The 18,220-nt window shown below is 29.5% G+C and overlaps 3 protein-coding genes and 2 long non-coding RNA genes across 17 annotated transcripts; 3 read left to right on the forward strand and 2 right to left on the reverse strand.

The window, feature by feature from the left end:
• The first annotated feature begins 9 nt into the window (after positions 1–9).
• Ecd (ecdysoneless cell cycle regulator) lies at positions 10–3,490 on the forward strand. The gene is made up of 6 exons (XM_072006123.1): positions 10–205; positions 329–622; positions 715–1,208; positions 1,283–1,781; positions 1,856–2,054; positions 2,128–3,490. Exons 1-6 carry the CDS (start codon positions 199–201, stop codon positions 2,546–2,548), a joined length of 1,914 nt encoding a protein of 637 aa, XP_071862224.1. The 5' UTR covers positions 10–198; the 3' UTR covers positions 2,549–3,490.
• Positions 2,683–6,151, reverse strand: LOC139988547 (tether containing UBX domain for GLUT4). 4 transcript variants are annotated; one of them, XM_072006126.1, is made up of 8 exons: positions 6,084–6,151; positions 5,619–5,730; positions 5,484–5,539; positions 5,157–5,406; positions 4,103–4,522; positions 3,665–4,022; positions 3,184–3,349; positions 2,683–3,100 (listed from the first exon to the last, which is right to left on the reverse strand). In XM_072006126.1, the coding sequence occupies exons 2-8, from the start codon at positions 5,703–5,705 to the stop codon at positions 2,962–2,964; spliced, it is 1,476 nt and encodes a 491-aa protein (XP_071862227.1). In that variant the 5' UTR covers positions 5,706–5,730; positions 6,084–6,151; the 3' UTR covers positions 2,683–2,961. The 4 variants fall into 4 exon arrangements, with proteins under 4 accessions (XP_071862227.1, XP_071862226.1, XP_071862228.1 ...); XM_072006125.1 differs by lacking the exon at positions 6,084–6,151 and adding an exon at positions 5,849–6,076; XM_072006127.1 differs by lacking the exon at positions 6,084–6,151 and having other exon boundaries at positions 4,103–4,323; positions 4,420–4,522; positions 5,619–6,076.
• An 870-nt stretch (positions 6,152–7,021) lies between these two features.
• LOC139988550 (uncharacterized) lies at positions 7,022–7,805 on the forward strand. The gene is made up of 2 exons (XR_011800165.1): positions 7,022–7,226; positions 7,314–7,805. It is a non-coding gene; the product is annotated as an uncharacterized lncRNA (long non-coding RNA).
• LOC139988551 (uncharacterized) lies at positions 7,668–8,649 on the reverse strand. Its single transcript, XR_011800166.1, has 2 exons — positions 8,269–8,649; positions 7,668–8,162 (listed from the first exon to the last, which is right to left on the reverse strand). It is a non-coding gene; the product is annotated as an uncharacterized lncRNA (long non-coding RNA).
• A 2,021-nt stretch (positions 8,650–10,670) lies between these two features.
• LOC139988548 (uncharacterized) lies at positions 10,671–16,276 on the forward strand. Of its 10 annotated transcripts, none has more exons than XM_072006128.1 (4): positions 11,057–11,509; positions 11,612–12,050; positions 13,270–13,583; positions 14,875–16,275. In XM_072006128.1, the coding sequence occupies exons 3-4, from the start codon at positions 13,500–13,502 to the stop codon at positions 16,009–16,011; spliced, it is 1,221 nt and encodes a 406-aa protein (XP_071862229.1). In that variant the 5' UTR covers positions 11,057–11,509; positions 11,612–12,050; positions 13,270–13,499; the 3' UTR covers positions 16,012–16,275. The 10 variants fall into 10 exon arrangements, with proteins under 10 accessions (XP_071862237.1, XP_071862229.1, XP_071862231.1 ...); XM_072006130.1 differs by having other exon boundaries at positions 11,965–12,050; XM_072006131.1 differs by lacking the exon at positions 11,057–11,509 and having other exon boundaries at positions 11,590–11,775; positions 11,965–12,050.
• The last annotated feature ends 1,944 nt before the right edge of the window (positions 16,277–18,220 follow it).

An 18,220-nucleotide genomic window follows, 5' to 3' on the forward strand; every position in this document is an offset into this window, starting at 1 on the left:
ACGTATATATACGTATATATACGTATATATATGTTTATAAGAAGTGTTTCAAGACGGGGCACTTGCGAGAAATTCTTGCATGAAGTCATACCGATGGTCCTCTGGTGGACGAGTAGGAAGTGAAATACAAAATGAAACACCGATCAATGAATGGCGACAGTGTGCATGCCTGATTAGACAAGTACTGGAGGAGCTTCTATGCAGCGTACTGTTTCTATTCTTATATCGCATTTACTTACTTCATAACATATGACTCGTGTATTTTATCTTTATATGTATCTTTATGAATAAAATCGTTGAAACTAACTTTACACAATTATATTAACAGCAAGTTCACGTGATAACGTAACAGATGAAACCATAACCATGGCTTATACAAAAATACCTAAAGTTAAAGAAGATGATGTGCTTGAATGTTTCCTTTATCCAAAAATTTGTTATACAAAACCTTCAATAACTATAACAGAGGAAATTCTCTTACAAGAAATTGCAAAATTCAATGAAGTAATTGCACCATATATTGAAGGTTATATTTGGCATAATGATAATTTAATTTTTCATCCTAGAACGAAAGAAGCATTATTATTGGAAAAGCTTATTGAAAATTCTACAACTGTAGGAGGTAAAACGTTTTAATAACTTATTTAAAATATATGATTATTATAATAAAAGTACATTATAGTAAATGTATATCGTTACTTTTCATTCTTGCAGAATGTAATATATTGCCTCACATTTATATACGCTTACGTTTTGATGAAGATATAAGTGATGAATGGTTTGTGGTCTTTCTGATATTTAAACTTACCCAGGCTTTTAATGGATTAATTGCTAAAGTTATAGATTCTGACGGTGAATTTCTTTTAATTGAAGCTGCAAATGTTTTGCCCCCATGGGCTAATCCTGAAACATGTGAAAACCATGTATTTGTATATAATGGTGAATTGCACATTATTCGCGAAAAACATAAAACATGGTTGGATTTGTTAAATAATCTTTGGGAGAAACCATATTTTTACAGAGCTTCGGAGAAAGTACAAGATGTCTTAAAAAGACGAATTAATATTTATCCTAATGAGATTGAAAAAAGACATCACAAGGCTCGAGTCTTTTTACCTGAGAAAGCAGTTTCAATACTTCGACAAGAACCAAGACTGATTGCATTAATTATTCGAACAATTTGCCACTCTGATCCACTTGAAAGAAAAGTAACAGTTTAACATTATATAAACTTGTGTACAACTATAATTTGGCTTATTTCATAAATTTTTATGTATTGTAGGTTTGTCGTGCTATGAAATATTTTCCTCCTGAACAACGTATTATGGTTAATGTAAAAATGACTAAATGTTTGTATGCAATGGCAAATCATTGTCGATATACAGGAGACCCGAGGACAGGCTGGAATATACCCCCAATAACTTATTCAAAGTATAATGCTCACGTACTTGGAATTAAAATAGCATGTGGTTTAGAAATGTTAATTGCTCGTGCAAATGAAGAACTTAGAAGAAGAGAAAAAAGATCAGTTAATAATTCTGAGAAATTAAAAGCAAATGAAGGTGTTTTAAATACATATTTAAGTCGTTTAGAAGTTAATGGCTATTTTAAAAATCTTTTAAAAGGTAGCGAAGAATATGAAAAACTCTTGACTGCAGCAAAAGATTATTACTTCAAATACTTTAATCTATATAATTCTATTACCGACATTAATAAAAGTGATGCTGAAAAGGTTTTAGAAGCATGGGAAAACATACAATCCAATGATGTTGAATTACATGGTAATTTTTTGAAATTAATATTCCATTTATTACTCAGTATTTAATTATTACTTCATATTATACTTAATACATAGCACAAGATGAAGCTGCATTAAGTCCTGCAGATAGTGATAGTTGGTTAAATGTAGATCCAATACAGTTAGAAACATTTTTGAACGAAAAGTGGGGAACTACTAAAAGCAAGAAACATAAACAAGAATCATTAAGTCTTAAAGAAAAAGTACAGATGTTCTTAAATCAAAATAGTGATATTGATGGTGTACAATTTTTAGAGTATGTTACACTTGTTAAAATTTTAATAATATTACAGTGTGTATGTGTAATCTATATATTTCTTTGTTTTCAGAGATCTTTCAACAGAAGTTGATGTAATGTATGATCCAGAGGACAATGGAAAAGTTGAATTCGATGCAGACTTATTTGATAGTACATTACGAGGAATATTAGATTTAGCTGTTCCAGGAAATGAAGGAGAATTTGAAGGAAGTTCAGAGGGATCCTTGGGTGAAGATGATGAAGATAAAAGAAATGAAATGGACAAATATATGCGATTGTTAGATTCAGAAATACAGTCTCAAATAGAAAAAGATGAGAACTCTGAGACAAATAAAAGCTCTGATGTTATAGAAGATAATTTGTTAAAAAGTATTACAGAAGAAGCAGGTGGTTCAGGTCCAACTGGAAATATAATAGGTAGACCTGCTCGACAACTTCTGCACTTACAATTACAATCACCCACTACAGTACCTCCTGATTTACAAAGTTAATAATTTTATCTAAATATTAATATTTACTTAAACATGTTAATGATTGTTAATAGATTGAAATTCCTGCTAGCCATTTTATGCAAAATATGTGTTTATTATTTTGAAAGCAGATGAAATTTAAGATCAATAGCACGTTTATCGTTGACAACAAGAAAGTAACTTTATACATAAATGTAGTGTTACAAACTCACAATTTTTTAAATATTTTTTCAACTGTTATAAAATATTTATATTTTATACTTGATTTTTCGTTTTTTTCAGTCTTTATTATACAAAAGTATGTTTAATTACAATATTAAATGAAATACATGAATGTATATATCTATGTGTGTACATGTATGTACATATTAAAATATCATTATACTTTACTCTAAAATATTCCGAAGTCTGCCAGTTATAACAAAGGTTATTCATTATTTAAATGATGGATTTAACCACTTTGGAATTTTACTTCCTTTTTCAATTACGGATTCATTATTTGTTGGTGTATTAAATGTCGATCTACTATTTGTATCATTATTTATATTCTCATCTTTATTTAGCATTGATTTCCTAAAATAATAATGTAGTACATTAAACAATATTTATACATGTAGAATTATGACAAGAAGTCAGTACTTATAAACGTCACTTACCTAACATTAGCTACTTGCAGTTCAACTTTCTTAGGATCTGTAAACTTTTCTTTTACATCCAATTTAAGAGCTGATGACCCAGAATAATAAACAATAGCACAAGGAACTAAATTTTCATTAACTAAGCGAGAATTAGGGTTCAAACTACGTTTCGGTGGCGTAGTAACTATTCAATAAGAAAAAAAATGTATTACTAACTATAATAAATGTATACTTTCGGGATGTATAATATGTTACATAATGTAAATCTATAATAAGATTATTGTACTTATTAGCTAATTATATTACAAGATGAATTTAAACATTACTGTGAACTAAGTTCTTCGGAATTCATAAACAAAATTTTTTTGTAAAATATTAAGTTAAGTCTAAGGCTTTTCTAAAAATTTCTTCTTTTTTAATTTTTATATAATAAAAAATATATAAAAATATATAATAAAAAGATATATTTATATGTTTTTGAAATATTGCGTTTACTTACAAATTATGAAGTCACTATTTGCATCAATCAAATAGCATTTTATAAAATCTTTGATTGCTTGAACAGTTTCCATTGGTTGAAATAAACCCTGCAGAACAAATTGATCTGGAAATTGTATACGGATAATTGTATAATGATATTTATTTAATTGATTTAATATTCGCTTTTCTTGATTGGATTGTCGTTGAATATTTGTTAGGAGAGGTGCTTCTTCTAATTCTTTTCTATAACGTTTAGCATCTCTTAATAATATTTTTGCATCATCAACTGTTAGATCATAAAAATCATCTGGTAATTCATCTCTAAATTTTCGTTGAATTGTAGTTTGATCGAATACCAAAGCATTTCTTTCACCTAACTGCAATAAGAAAAAAGAGAGAGAGAGAGATGTATGCTTTACACAACAAGTACTCAAATTTTAATATACATGAATCTTACGAATTCTATATTATTTAAATCATCTGTTTCATGTTTGTTGCATGGCTGCAATAAAATTTGGTTTCCAGTATAGTTATCTGTACTAGTGGATGGTATTATATTATTTTCATATTCTCTTTTCATTATTTTTCTTTCTTCGTTTTGAGAACATGTTTTTAATTCTCTTAGTTTCTGTGTTTGCTTTCCTGTAGAAATCATACATTCTGATGTTTCATTAGTATCTGCAATTAATGAATATTCATTTCCAGAATATCTTTTATGTATATTGAAGTTTTCAGCAATCTTAACTGTTTTTGATGTTGTCAAAGTAATATTACCTATGCTTTGAGGTCGTTTTTGTATTAATCGTAATACAGCTTTACCATTGACGAGTCCTAATGACTTCAGAGTAGTATTTTTTAAAGCTTCTAATCCAGAAATCTGTAAAAATCATAGCATAATATAAAACGGATTTTATATATCTTAAATTTTATCTCAATTTCATAATTACATAAAACTTCTTAATAGACTCTGATATCCTACAATATTATCTGTAATATTATTACACATTTAATATTATAGAGCATAAACAATAAAGTAAAATGCTATGGATTACATATTAAAAAATTTATATAAATGTACAATTTATTTAATTTTCTTTTTCATGATGTATACAAAAAATGAATAAATCCACAAAGGTTTTAATAAAATATATATTTAGCAGTAGATTAGATTTTTTATTAAGTAATAGAAAAAATGCTAATTTTATGTAGAACTCCTATTTTAAGCAACAAATTCAATAAATTCTAAATATAAATCTGAGTCCTTACAAAATAACAAACTATTTCAGAAAAGTTAATATATGTACATGAATTGCTTATTTAAATAATTGTAAATACAATAACAAAGTTCACTAACATTAAAATCAATGTGCTTCTTAATATGTAATGATCACATAAAAATAAATTTAAATAGACAATATATTTATATATATGTAGAAACATTTCTAATTACTGTTTAACATAAAATTTATTATTAAAATAATAATATTAACAATAAAATGATATACTCATACCTCACGATGCATGTAAATTAAAATAATTTTTTCCAAATCTTCATTAAAATTTACATGTTTTAAAATTTCAGCTAATGTTACATTAGGTGTAAATTCATTCATTAATCTCTCCCCATTTTCTAACTGTATACCTATTGTGACATTGGAAATAGGACGTATTTTTGTACAAGGTACCATTTCTAATTGTGCATTATTTGCTAATCCAGCAAATCGTAATATAGCATTGGGGTCTAATATATGATTAAAGTGTCTGTAAAAATGAAATATATTCAATTAAAGTATATATTTTTATAATATACAATGACTTCTTTTTATGATAATACCTACTTAAGGTCATAAGAATCTACATTGTATCCATGCTTTTGACACACCTCTTCCAGTATCTATGAGAAAAATATTTTATTTAACATTAACATAACGAAATATTTATCAAAATAATTTTTTAATATTTTTACTGCTTACTTGTAGTATTGTCGTATTTGGAGTTACTCCAACATTTTGTCGACGACCGTTTGGCACAAGTACTATGACGTTTTTATTTGTAGCCATAATTGTTAATTGTTTGTGTTAACCGCTTTAATCATACATTAATAATAAAAATTTTAAATACAACATAAGACATCAAAGCAGATCACAGTACATGTAACTAACACAATAAGACAGAAGAATACAAATACTCTTTATATTTATACCTATATATTTAATGTCAAAAAGAATGTTGAATGCTATAGATGTTCCTTAATGTTTTATATTTAAATATTAAAAATGGCAAGTTAAATGGTGTAACAATACATTTGCATATCTTTTTATAAAAAAGCCAAGCACGAATATTTTGCTGAGTAAAAATAGTTTTTATAGAAACTTGCATAAATTATATAACATCTTATAGTTAGTTATTCATTTCTCTTTTAAAAATCTATGATATACAATTTTGCACAGCCTAACCAACGATCATGATGTATACAATCGTGATAAAGCCGAGCATAAACCTTTACTTTTGGCGAGGGAAGGGGGGGATAGGATCACCTCCAGGAAGCGGGGAAGATGGTCATGTGACAATTTGGGGTCGTATTAGTTATTGGTTCGAACATAAATGCGTAAAATTTCGAGAAATTCAAAATTCACATCTCACTTTAATTTGTTTGCAATTATAAATGGTTAAAAGTTAAAATTTATGGGTATGAAAAATTTTATCATAAAATGTTAATTTAATTATCTAAATATTGATAATTCATTTTTTAATAAATTGTGTAACTGTTAATATCTTCTGCATAGTAAGAGTAGAATGTATTATCAATAATTTTCATAACAAAATTTCTTCAAATCTTAAATAAAACTAGTTTATTAAATATAGTTCACATACTTGCTGAATTATCGATACTTTCTTTGACAATATGACAATCTTATTTTAATATATCTATAATATTGATGGAAATGATTATCGAGAGGATTTTGTTACAATACATGATTTAAAAAATTTTTAAATAGATTGTATCCAATAGAAGTACTCAGAACCTAAACAGTTAAATAAGTAACAGAATTTTTGACTGAACTTCGGTTTAGTGGACATAAAATTATTGCCGTTCTCTATTGCAATTTAATGATTTTCAATGTGTAAGATCTAAAAATGCAAGTTTTGGTTTTAGGAATCCAGCAGTTCAAACCTTATACGTACGTAGTGACTTATGTTCTGTTTATGTTTATGTTCTCTCTTGTTGTCAAGAGATGGCGTTTGCAGGGCTAGGTGACTCTATATTACCAGAGTAGAAATGAGAGTGTTCACGCCCATAGTTTTCAGTTTAACTAACAAAATGATGAGTTTAACTATATATATATATATATATTAACTATATGTAATTATATATAAGAACTTATAAAATTAAGGATCTGCCCTGTTTGGTCGGAGTTTAGCATATACAAGAACCTATGTATTTAAGCTTAAAATTAGGGATCTGCCCTGTTTGGTTGCACATAAAACAAAAACGTATTGAGTTCTACGCTACAAGAATCTATTTAATTGTACAGTTCTACGGAAAAGTCCATATCTACTTTTCTATTCGAGATAGACAAGTATGAGAATGACAAAATCGCACAATAATGAAACTAATTATAAGTTACCTAAGAGAGAGAAATTAATTGTTTAGTATATTTTTTTAGAGAGAAAAAGGGAAGATTTCCTTTCAAACGATTATGGATTAGTGGAATGAAGCAATAATTTTAATATTTTTTTATTTAGATCTAAAAATAATCCTTGTTAATTGGCACGTCAATTGTACTGACATGAATATTTTCTCACCTTCGCATGGAATTCTAATGTTTTTCTTCAGTACGCTGGTTTATGAGGTCATTTATTGATGTAAAATGTTATAAATACTTTTGTGGTATTTCCTGATAGTACTCATATGAACAGAGAAGAATAAAAACGACATATAGAAATCTTTAATCTAGAAATCCATTAGTTTTTAAAGTTTGGTACTTTTGGTCTACTGCATAGCTTACTTTAACGTGATAGCCATTTAAACGGTAAATTTTATTATTTATTTAAACACATACTGTATTGCGAACAACGGAATCTCGCTTTATTATCGATATATGATTGGATTTGTCAAATAACATTTTAAATAAAGATTATATACGTTGCTCAACCAATATTAGTTATACTTTTCTATCTCCATAAGACAGTATCCAGTTACTCTCATAGTATCAACAAAGACGAACAACGTATAAGACAAAAAGAATAATGTGGAATAAGTCGACTAATTTAATAAAAAATACCAAACTTTATCAATGCACAATTTTTGAATCAATGGATTCCTGGACTTCAAACCGTAATTCCCAGATGCAAAATCGTTATATCTTGCTTCCATTTATCGAATTCAGGAAACATTATATAATTGTTTGAAAAGATTTTTTGCATAATTGCACACTCATGCAGTCGTCACTATTACGAAGGGGTTAGGTTCCCCTGACGTACTGAGAAGCACAACGGACAGCCGCGGTCGAGTGCTGTAACATGATCCAGTGTCAGATATCGTTGAGACAATGTATCTAGGTATTGATTTAAAAGAGAAACTTTTTATTTTTGACTTTTTAAAATTATATTTTTACTTACGTATTTGTGAGACCTGTAAGTGGGTTCTTAATATAAGAGATCATACCAAGGAGCTCCTTTGTTTTCTCGGAATTCATTTAACTGTAAAAAGTTTAGTTCAATTATATGATAAATTCCCTCATTTTGAATTAATAACAGGTCTTCGCAATCAGCATTCTGCGGAGTATAATCATTTCAAAGTTCGTGGAAGGGAGGGCGAGAAAAGTTCCATCCAAATACAAATTGCATTTAGGTGAAATTATAGAAACGTACACTCGTGAAAAAGTATCTTGACTGGTTTAATCAAGAAAATCCATGCTACGAACTTGTCGCAACATAATAATTGTATTAAGATCAAAAAAAGCTCGCAATTGCTACAAAAAATAAAAAATTACAAGTTATTAAAAATTGATAAATGTTTGGAAAAAGATGTTAATAGTAGTATTTTTTATATTTTATGTAATTGTTTTTCAATTGAAAGTTATTATATTTTTAATTTCTTTTCTATTACGAGGTCATAACTTTTAAACAAAATTGCAGAAATATTTCCGAACATTGTTAATATCGTTACTATTTGTTACTAAGTGATACACATAATACTTCAGTTATTCGTCTCGATAGCCACAGCATATCATATTTTACAGCTTGATGAGTTATATAAATAAAGTAAGATTACAGTAATTACTATTTAAGATTACTTATTGTATTTTCACAAAGATGTATTCAAATGAAATTTTTGTTCAGTCATCGGATATTTTCTACTTCTTTGTTCGTATTGAGTCATGTTTATCATGCGTTTTATAAATGTCAAGTAAGCCATTTTTTTACTATATCTCTATTTTACTTGTGCTATTTAAAAACAAGTACTATTTTTTCTAGATGGGGACAATATTGATTGCCTTTTCATTGATGCCTTCTGACAACTAATATATTTATTAAGGTTCATAAGCGTTAAGGAATTGAAACAAAATCCGACTTGTGCTCGAATCGCACGGATTGTTGTCTCGAGTGCGTGGCGACTGGATATGACATTGAGCGAGCGTAACAACGTAGCCGCTGTTGATCATTGCGATTGTTAGACGATCCTTCCTTCGATCTTCTTTTGTTTTTTCTCTTTCTTTCCTTCTTCTCTTTCGAGTCTTCGAGCAAGCAACACGCGCTTATTGTCTTTGTCCCTCGCTAATTATAATCGCTTTACCGCTACATCGCCTCCCAGATTCAGCTATTATAGCTTCCGTGCCTATCGCGATTATTATTATGTCCGGAGTGTTTAATAGAGTGTCACAAATTGTTAATAAAGACACTTTCCTTGTCTTTTTCTCGTCAGGATAGCTATGCAATTTAATCGTCTCGTCTGTAACAATAAGTAATAATTGTTGAAATTATAATGAACACAAATTCATTTTAATTAGCAAAATTGAATGTTAAATTTATGCCCCACCTCGCTTTTATCTCTACAATAAATACATTTGGCCAAATAATCAATAAAAAATACACATTAAATGTAACGCGTCATTAAAATTTTTATTATTATTTTTCAGATTATCGTATACATATGTTAGTGGCAATTTTCAAGAAGATATAATGACAGATAGCCGTCGCGATTTAGCCTCACCATAAATTATGACTGAACTGAGAGCTCTGTATGAATCTCAGCAAGCTGCTAGAATAAATATTTGGCAAGTTAATAGCTGACAGCTCAAAGTCGTCGAGTTATGAGATATCGATCATGTGACTGTTTAGAGGATGCGTGAGATAGTTTACCCATGACAAACGACGCGACTTTGCATTGCTAAAAGATAAAGACATTATTCGAAAATAGGCTAGCCACGGAACAGGAAAGGCAGTGATGTACTTTGATAAGCGAACTGTGAAAGATTGCACGGCATTTACCCTAGTATCTTGGCGAATTATAGATCTCGTAGAAATATGACTATCTTTATAACATTAAACACGGGACTAGTGAGCCTAACGTGCAAACTTGTGATACTCGTGACAGTACACTAATGCTTCAGATTGTGTTCTGTGATTTAATTCATTTCGTGGATTCATTTATCGCGTACTTGTGTTAAACAAATCGAAATGGAAAATTCGCCGGTTACGTAACCAAGTCGAGGATCTGGTGTGTCGTATCCTGAATTGCATTGGGAATAGCGCAGCAGCAGAGTACTCGAGGGCTGTATTAACCATCGCGGCTTTGTCACATGTGGTTGCGTTACTAGAATTCAACGAGGAGGATATCGGCGATGTTGCGAATACGTGATGCGATTGCATCCAGAAATTAACGGGAAGCGTACCGCATCAATGATTGGATTACGCACGTATCCATGTGGTTTCAAACTCCGCAAAAGGTGATATCCCGGGTGGCAAGCCCATTCTTGTACTTGGGAGAAATTTCGGGACCTTTGCACGATATTCATGCCGGAAAAGAAATTGCACCATCGAATGATGCATGCACTACAGTGTACTAATGATACTGCAAAGAGCTACGTTAATTGTATCCGTATCAAACCCGAATATTTGAAGCAGACCAAAGTCACCTTTACAGAAACGAAAATAACAGAATTAATGATAATTAAAATATTAAGCGCGAGGTATAAGTTGACAGCAGATCTCTTAATCAGAATCGTCGAATTGAAAAAAGTTAGTGCAGAACGAAGACAATCGCCAGACGGAAAAGGCACGACCGCAGCAAGAATGGATGCAATGTTACATATGCGATGATGGCGCATACAATGAGCCAGTGCTCGAAAAGGCGACGCGATGATCGAAGTCGCAGCCCACAGAAGCCTAGCCCTTAAAGGTAACATTCGGCGCCAGCAACGTAAGGTGTTTCTACTTGCACTTATTATTCTAAAATTGCTTGACGATATTTGACCGATTAGCGAGAACAGATGTTATCATATATATCTATATGAGTGCGTTTGTCTGTTTAAGCCTAAACCGTGCAAAATCGAGGTAGTGCAAAAATTGCTTAGGCACGAGTTCACCGACCGACAGTAAGTAACAAAAACGCGCGAGCCCACTGAAAATAGAATAAACAGATAAGTTGCCGATTAAAGAAATGAATTTGATCACTACAAACGACGACACAAAAGGAATTTATGTCGATTCTTCTTCGATACTAGTTAGATTCTCCGGACAGAGATCGTATTTGCAACATCCGACGGATACTATGAATTCTTGTGCATGGCCTATGGTCTCGCTAACAAACTGGCTGTATTTCAACGAGCGATCAACGCTGCCTTAGGAAATCTAAAAAGTAAGATAGCTTTAGTATATTTAGACGATATACTAATCCCGTCAGAAACAACAGTGGAAAAATTGGAGCATTTAAAGCAGGTTTTGCATGTACTCAATATAGTGGGGTTCTTACCAAATTTGAAGAAATATGCTTTTTTCTTTTAATTACATCGAATATTTGGGGAGGGAGATATCGACTGAGAGTATTAGACCTGGAACAGAAAAGGCGCAGTCCTCTGCAACGTGAAACAGGTGCGACAATTCATGGCTTTACAAGCTATTTTTGTAAGTTTATATCTGAATTCGCTATATAAACAGTAATTCCCTTTATTCAAATATTCCACGTCGCGATTGTCGATATGCTGTTATGGAATTTAATGAGTAGGCAGCTATAATGTTTAAATCTATGATTTTGCTTATAAAACGTCGCGCAGAATGGTTTATGTCTTTAAATGTCATAATCTTCTTCTCTAGATATCCAAGGCAAGCTGCTACCATGTATCGTTCGATTTGATGATCCTTGTGTACCCCGCACCTTAGGTTGACCTATTTTCGCTCGTGTAAGGCATGCAGAAATATTTTGATCTATTTTTAATTGTCAATAACTGAAAAACAAAGCCGAAAACGCAAATTTTGTATTCCTTATTGTTACCCCATTTCGGCTTCAAGAATCACCCCTTAAGTTTGTGTATACCTGTAGCCCAACACCTTGTATATAATCAGCGATTGGGCTTAGCTTTGAGATATTTACAAAAGACTACCAATGCCACTACAGTGTATTTCTGCCCATAATTGTGCGTCTGTGGCAACGTATGCGTCGATATTGGCTGCCGGCTCCCGGCCCTTATCTTCCGTTTATAGGCGAGGGTTGTGCGAACTGAAGGCTGCGTGCGCAGTTGCATATGTGAGGTTGTAAGAAATGTCTGTTATAACATATAACGAGATTTAAAAGATTAGAAGAGGATATAATCCAATGCATTGGATTAGATTTTTCAATCCGGTTGCCGCGAGGCGGCTGGTTACGCTTGCATAAAATAATAGAAAATTAATTATAAAAATAGGAGGCGAATAAATAATTATTATTTTACCAAAGGAATAATAATTCTTATTAGTTTACGTAAGCGTTGCCGACCGCCTGGCGGTGGCCGAATTGAAAATATTAACCTGAACAATACAAATTCAATACATTGATGATATTCATTTTTTATTGAGTTATAACAGACATTTCTTATAGCCGCACATATGCACGTTGTGTATGAACCTTCATTTCGGATACCCAAGCTTGCCCCATCTTCGTTTGTATATATAAACGAATAATTTCGATCAAGTCATTTTATATTTGGTCACTCGATTCTACATAGAATCCTCTGTACTAATAGCGACAGTTCTTTGCAAATATCTCGGAAACTAAGGTTTACCATCGATTATATGGAAAAATTATTCAAAATGTTGCTTTCTATGACATATTTCAAAATCATCGAAATCAGAAAGAACGTAACATTTCTATAAGTTTACCATATAAATTTATATGTTTCATAAACGTCATTAATTGTAAGGATGAATATAGAGTTTTTGAAAAGAATAATTAGATTGTAATTTTAATAAACAATAATAATTGTACTCTTTTGATTTTAGATTTACACAAGTAAAATAAAGCAATATGCATAGCATTTGTTATTAGTTTCAAAAAAAATTTGCAATTAATGCAATTCGAAAAGACACTATTTTTTAATGAAGATGTGATTTTAATTTAATTTAATCAGTTATTGAATTTTATAGTTACACTGTGTATATTTCGTAAAGGAGAAGAGGTCCTGTTAGGGATACACACGAGGAAGGAGAGAGAGATTGTAGGAAGAATACCATAGGTCAATCCTACATTCTAAACGTGACGTTTTCACTTTCACATTACCAGTATTGTTGTGAACGAGAGGTACCAGCAATAGTAGTATTATATCAGTGAGTTTATAATTCTCGTAAAAAAGTATTTTTAATTTCATTTTGAAATTATGACAATGATCCAGTTCAACTGGATTTGGAAAATTATTATCCAATATATGATGCTTATTCTACACACTCAGCCTGAGATTGTTGTAAGTAATTAAATGTTAGGTTGTGTAGCATAAGTTTTGTTAAATCTATAAAAGTTGAAGTTATTCTTTTTTACATAAGTAAATATTTTATTTGGCGTTGTTTAAAAAATGTTAATGAAACCGTAACGTTTTGCGTTCAAATAAAGATATATATCTAAATTATTAAAATTAAACGAAATTAAACTAAGTTTGCGTATTCAAAAATGATTTTTTGAGATTCTTAAGAAACGACAAATATTTCGATGAATGAAATTGTTGAAATACATAGACTAATTAATATGTTTTAAATGCATTAATGAAAGTTATTTTAGTCTGATACAGTTGAATTGATTATAAATAATACCTTGCAGTATTTAAATATTTGATACAATATTTAAACCAAATATTTAAACCAAAATGTTGATTCAAAATAAGTGGTATAAATAGATTAATTAGTAATCTAATCTAATAATAATAATAATATATAAGTAAGTGTACAATAGAAAGACAATAAGGAAATATAACAATAATAAAATAAGATAAACCTCTTGATAAATAAAAGGATAGGTAAAAGGATAGATATAAAGGTAACTTTTTCCAAGATTCGCGGTATTATGAAGTATTAAAGATAAAGATATTAACAGGCATTAATATTAAGACATTGAAAAATTGAATTTTATTTTTAAACATATATAGGTAAATCAATATAACTCGATATTTGAAATAAGATAAATAAAGATTAAATGATTATAAGAATTATCACTTGATTTTATACATACGTAAATATGTATATGTATATATATGTATCTACATGTATGCCGTGCGCGCACATACACACACACACACCTGGCCTATTATTCGTACATGTTATATATTGCCATTAAAAATAAAATAGGTTATTAAGTTTTCATATACATACATATATGTATGTACTATGCTTATTGTTAATCATTACACTAAGGAAATGAATTATATTTATAACATTAATTTGAAATAAAAGTACCAATTATAGTAAATGGATACAAAACAATTTTCATTATCTTTAAAATAAGAATCTATTGTAATTCAATATAAGTACTTATAAAGTCGTAAAAAATAAAATACTAAGATTTTTAATATGATTGTTTATATATAGATATAATTTATTTGCAAAGTTTGATTCATTATTGAGAAATAAATATAAATTTCACAAAAAAATAAAACATATGATGAAAAAGAATAGTAGTTTTAAGTATTATAGTAATATTTGTTAAGTATTTCAGTAACACATTAATTAAAATTTGATGAAAAATCTGATTTTTGTGTTTTTCAGAATACGGAGAGGTCTATGAAAACAATATTTTCATGTTTAAACCGAACTGCTGGTTTTTACGCAGATATCAATGCTAGTTGTAAGATATATCATACTTGTGATGAATATGGAAATAAATTCACTTATCATTGTCCTGAGGAAACTGCTTTTCGACAAGATGCTCTCATATGTGATCATGCTCATCTTGTGCAATGTCAAGGAAGTAGTATTTCTAGTACAAAAGTATATATTAAAGAAGAAAAGGGCAATAGTTCTGATACAAAACAATCAATAGATAACGATCAATCTCTTTTTCATTCTTTTTACACGACACAACCAACAAACACAAGTAATAAAGAAAGATATGGATTTGTGTTTAATTCAAGACAAATTTTTAAGAATTTTAATAAGACAGAAACAACTGGAAGGGATATAAGCTCATTTTATCCATTAAGTTATATTAATTATACTACAAATATTCCTATTGATCATTCTATAAATACACAATCTATGCATATAATAAGTCAATATAATGAAAATGGATTAAGAAACAATGAAAATTTTTCTACTCCAAGTCAAAGCTTCCATGAGAAGGATAAACTTAATGAAAAACTAATAAGAATGAATCAAAAAGGTTATTTATACCAAAAAGTAAATGATGCTTTATACAGTTTTCTAAAATTACCTTCAAATACATTTTCTGGAAGTAATCAAACTCAGGAGAATAATGTAAAAAACTATCAATCGACAAAGAATCCTATTGACTTTTTAAAATTATCACCTATAAATTACAGGAATTACCCATATTTAGAAACTTTGAAATCTATACAAAAGAATACAAAAATGATTTCTACTACAGTTCATAGTACAACAGCAAGTATAACACTATCTACTACAGAAATACCTGTGTATGCTTTAACATTGTCTTTAAAACCTTTAATACCAAGCGAACTAGAATATGATCCATATTATCCAAAATTCTCAACAACAACAGAACCTTATTATACTTCTACGCAGAACCTAAAAGAATGGTCTACTCAAACAGTGCAGTCAACTACTCACCTTGAACTTCCAGCAGTTTTACCAGATTTAAATTCCTTGGATGATATTGTTGATCGCAGAAAGTTACTTTACATTCCTCGAATTAAATTCAATTAATGTAACTATTATTTTGACAAATCTCTGTAACTAGATGTATGAATTTTGCAAAATTATTTATTTTGTTTAATTTCAAAATAAGTTAAAATAAGTTAATTATATAAAAATGTTAATAAAATCAAACAGAATAAATTATTTATATACCAAAAGTTGGTTAGTATTTGTTTATAAATATTTTCTTATAAGAACAATGCAATAAATGAAACAAGATAAGTATTTAATCAAATATTAAATTCTATATTATGTAGATTGCTTGTCTAATTGTAAAACATTAAATTTCATTTAACATTAAATTAAACATTAAATTAAAGGACGTTTCAAAAACATCCAACAAAATCCTAAATGTATCAAAAAGATACATACATATATGTGAATAACATCCGATATTATTATATGTCATAAATTTTCCAATGTTATAAATGAATAAGATATCTAAAATGTCTTCATTAGATTTACAGGTACTGCTTAGTTGTTATTATTATAACTATATATTATAATTTACTTTTAACTATTAACTAACTTACTTATAATTTTTGAGAAGCTGTACTAGTACAATATTTCTATTAAAATTTACTTTTACATCATACAAGAAAGTATATTTTGCAAAATCACATGTCTGCAGAATTTGACAATAAAATCATAGCCATCTGCCATCGCGTTTAGCGGTTGTTTTGCAGACAGAACTTATTTGATAGTTCGAGTTCGAGTTTACCTTTTCTCTTAGATTACGAACTTATTTTCAGAAAATGGCGTTTTCAGAGATTATCTATTTCTATTTTGTCCAATGTAAAACATTCGTTGCATTAGCCATTTCCTGTTCACGAACTTTCTTTGATGAAACTGTAGAAAGGCTGACTATTTTGCAACTTTGATGATTTTTGGATATATTATAGAAATCGATATTTTGGATAACTTCTTCCTATACATGAGGGTGGGCTCGCTTATTTTTCAAGTTATTCACGAAGAACATCAGTACCACTGCAGCAAATTCTGCTTCTAGTTGCATGACTGTAGTAACATATGCGTCAGTATTGATTGCCGGCCGCTTATCTTTTGTTTATAAACGAGATCGAGCGAGCTTAAAGACCTCGTGCGCAATGTGGATATGCGAGGTTGCAAGAAATATCTATTATAATTTATAATTCAATTAAGAGTGAATATCATCAATGTATTGGGTTAGATATCTCAATTCGGCTGTCGCATGGCAGCTAGCAACGTTTGCATAAGATAGTAAAAAATCAATCATAAAAATAGTAGGAGAATAAATAATTGATAATATTTTATGAAAAGGATAATATTATTTTAAGCAAATGTTGCCGGTCACCTCGCGACGGTCGGATTGAAAAAACTAACTAAAACGCAAACCTAATATATTGATAATAGTCAGTTTTATGTGAATTATAAGATATCTCGTGCAGCTTCGCATGTACACATCATCCACGAGGGCTCTAAACACCCATAATCACATTTATAAACAAAAGATGAGCGGTCAACAGCTCGCTACCACTAATGATGCATATGTACGTTGCCACAAACGCCATCTATAGACAGAATTCACTGTAATGGTACCAGCAGTTTTTCGCGAACTAGTCCTTATTTGTATAGAAAAAAAGAAAATATTATAGAAAAAGGTATTCAGAATGTTGAGTTTTACAATATATCCAAAAGTCATCGAAGTCAGAGTAGTCGACCTTTCAACGGTTTCATCCTTTCTTTTCTCTATTTTTGTATTCACTTTCATTATTTTGTTTTTGGTTCAAATTTATAGTATTATTGTTGCTTTTATGAAATACCTCTGTCTCTTATTCTACATTTTATTTAAGGACTAATTGTATCATATTTCCTTCTCATGCTTGCTATTCCTATTATTATATCTATTTTAGCTATTTACATTATCATAAACTATCAATTGCCAATAACAGTAACTATAGAAATAACTAATCCTATAATTTCATATTTTTTATGTTCAGCTTTTCTTTTATTAAATAGCTTTTTAAGAACATATAATCATAAATGTAACAAAATATAAAAATGTATGTAGAACATGTACATATATATTTTCCTTAACTTATATAAAATACAAAAGCTATGAACTTTTATTTCTACAGATAATATTTATCACATTGGGTACTTATACCACTACTAATAATTTTCGTTCCTATTTACATTTCTTACTCTCTTTGTTAGAGCATTCACTCTTATTAAATTG

The sequence above is a fragment of the Bombus fervidus genome, chromosome 6 (assembly GCF_041682495.2).
Source record: "Bombus fervidus isolate BK054 chromosome 6, iyBomFerv1, whole genome shotgun sequence".
NCBI lineage: Eukaryota > Metazoa > Arthropoda > Insecta > Hymenoptera > Apidae > Bombus > Bombus fervidus.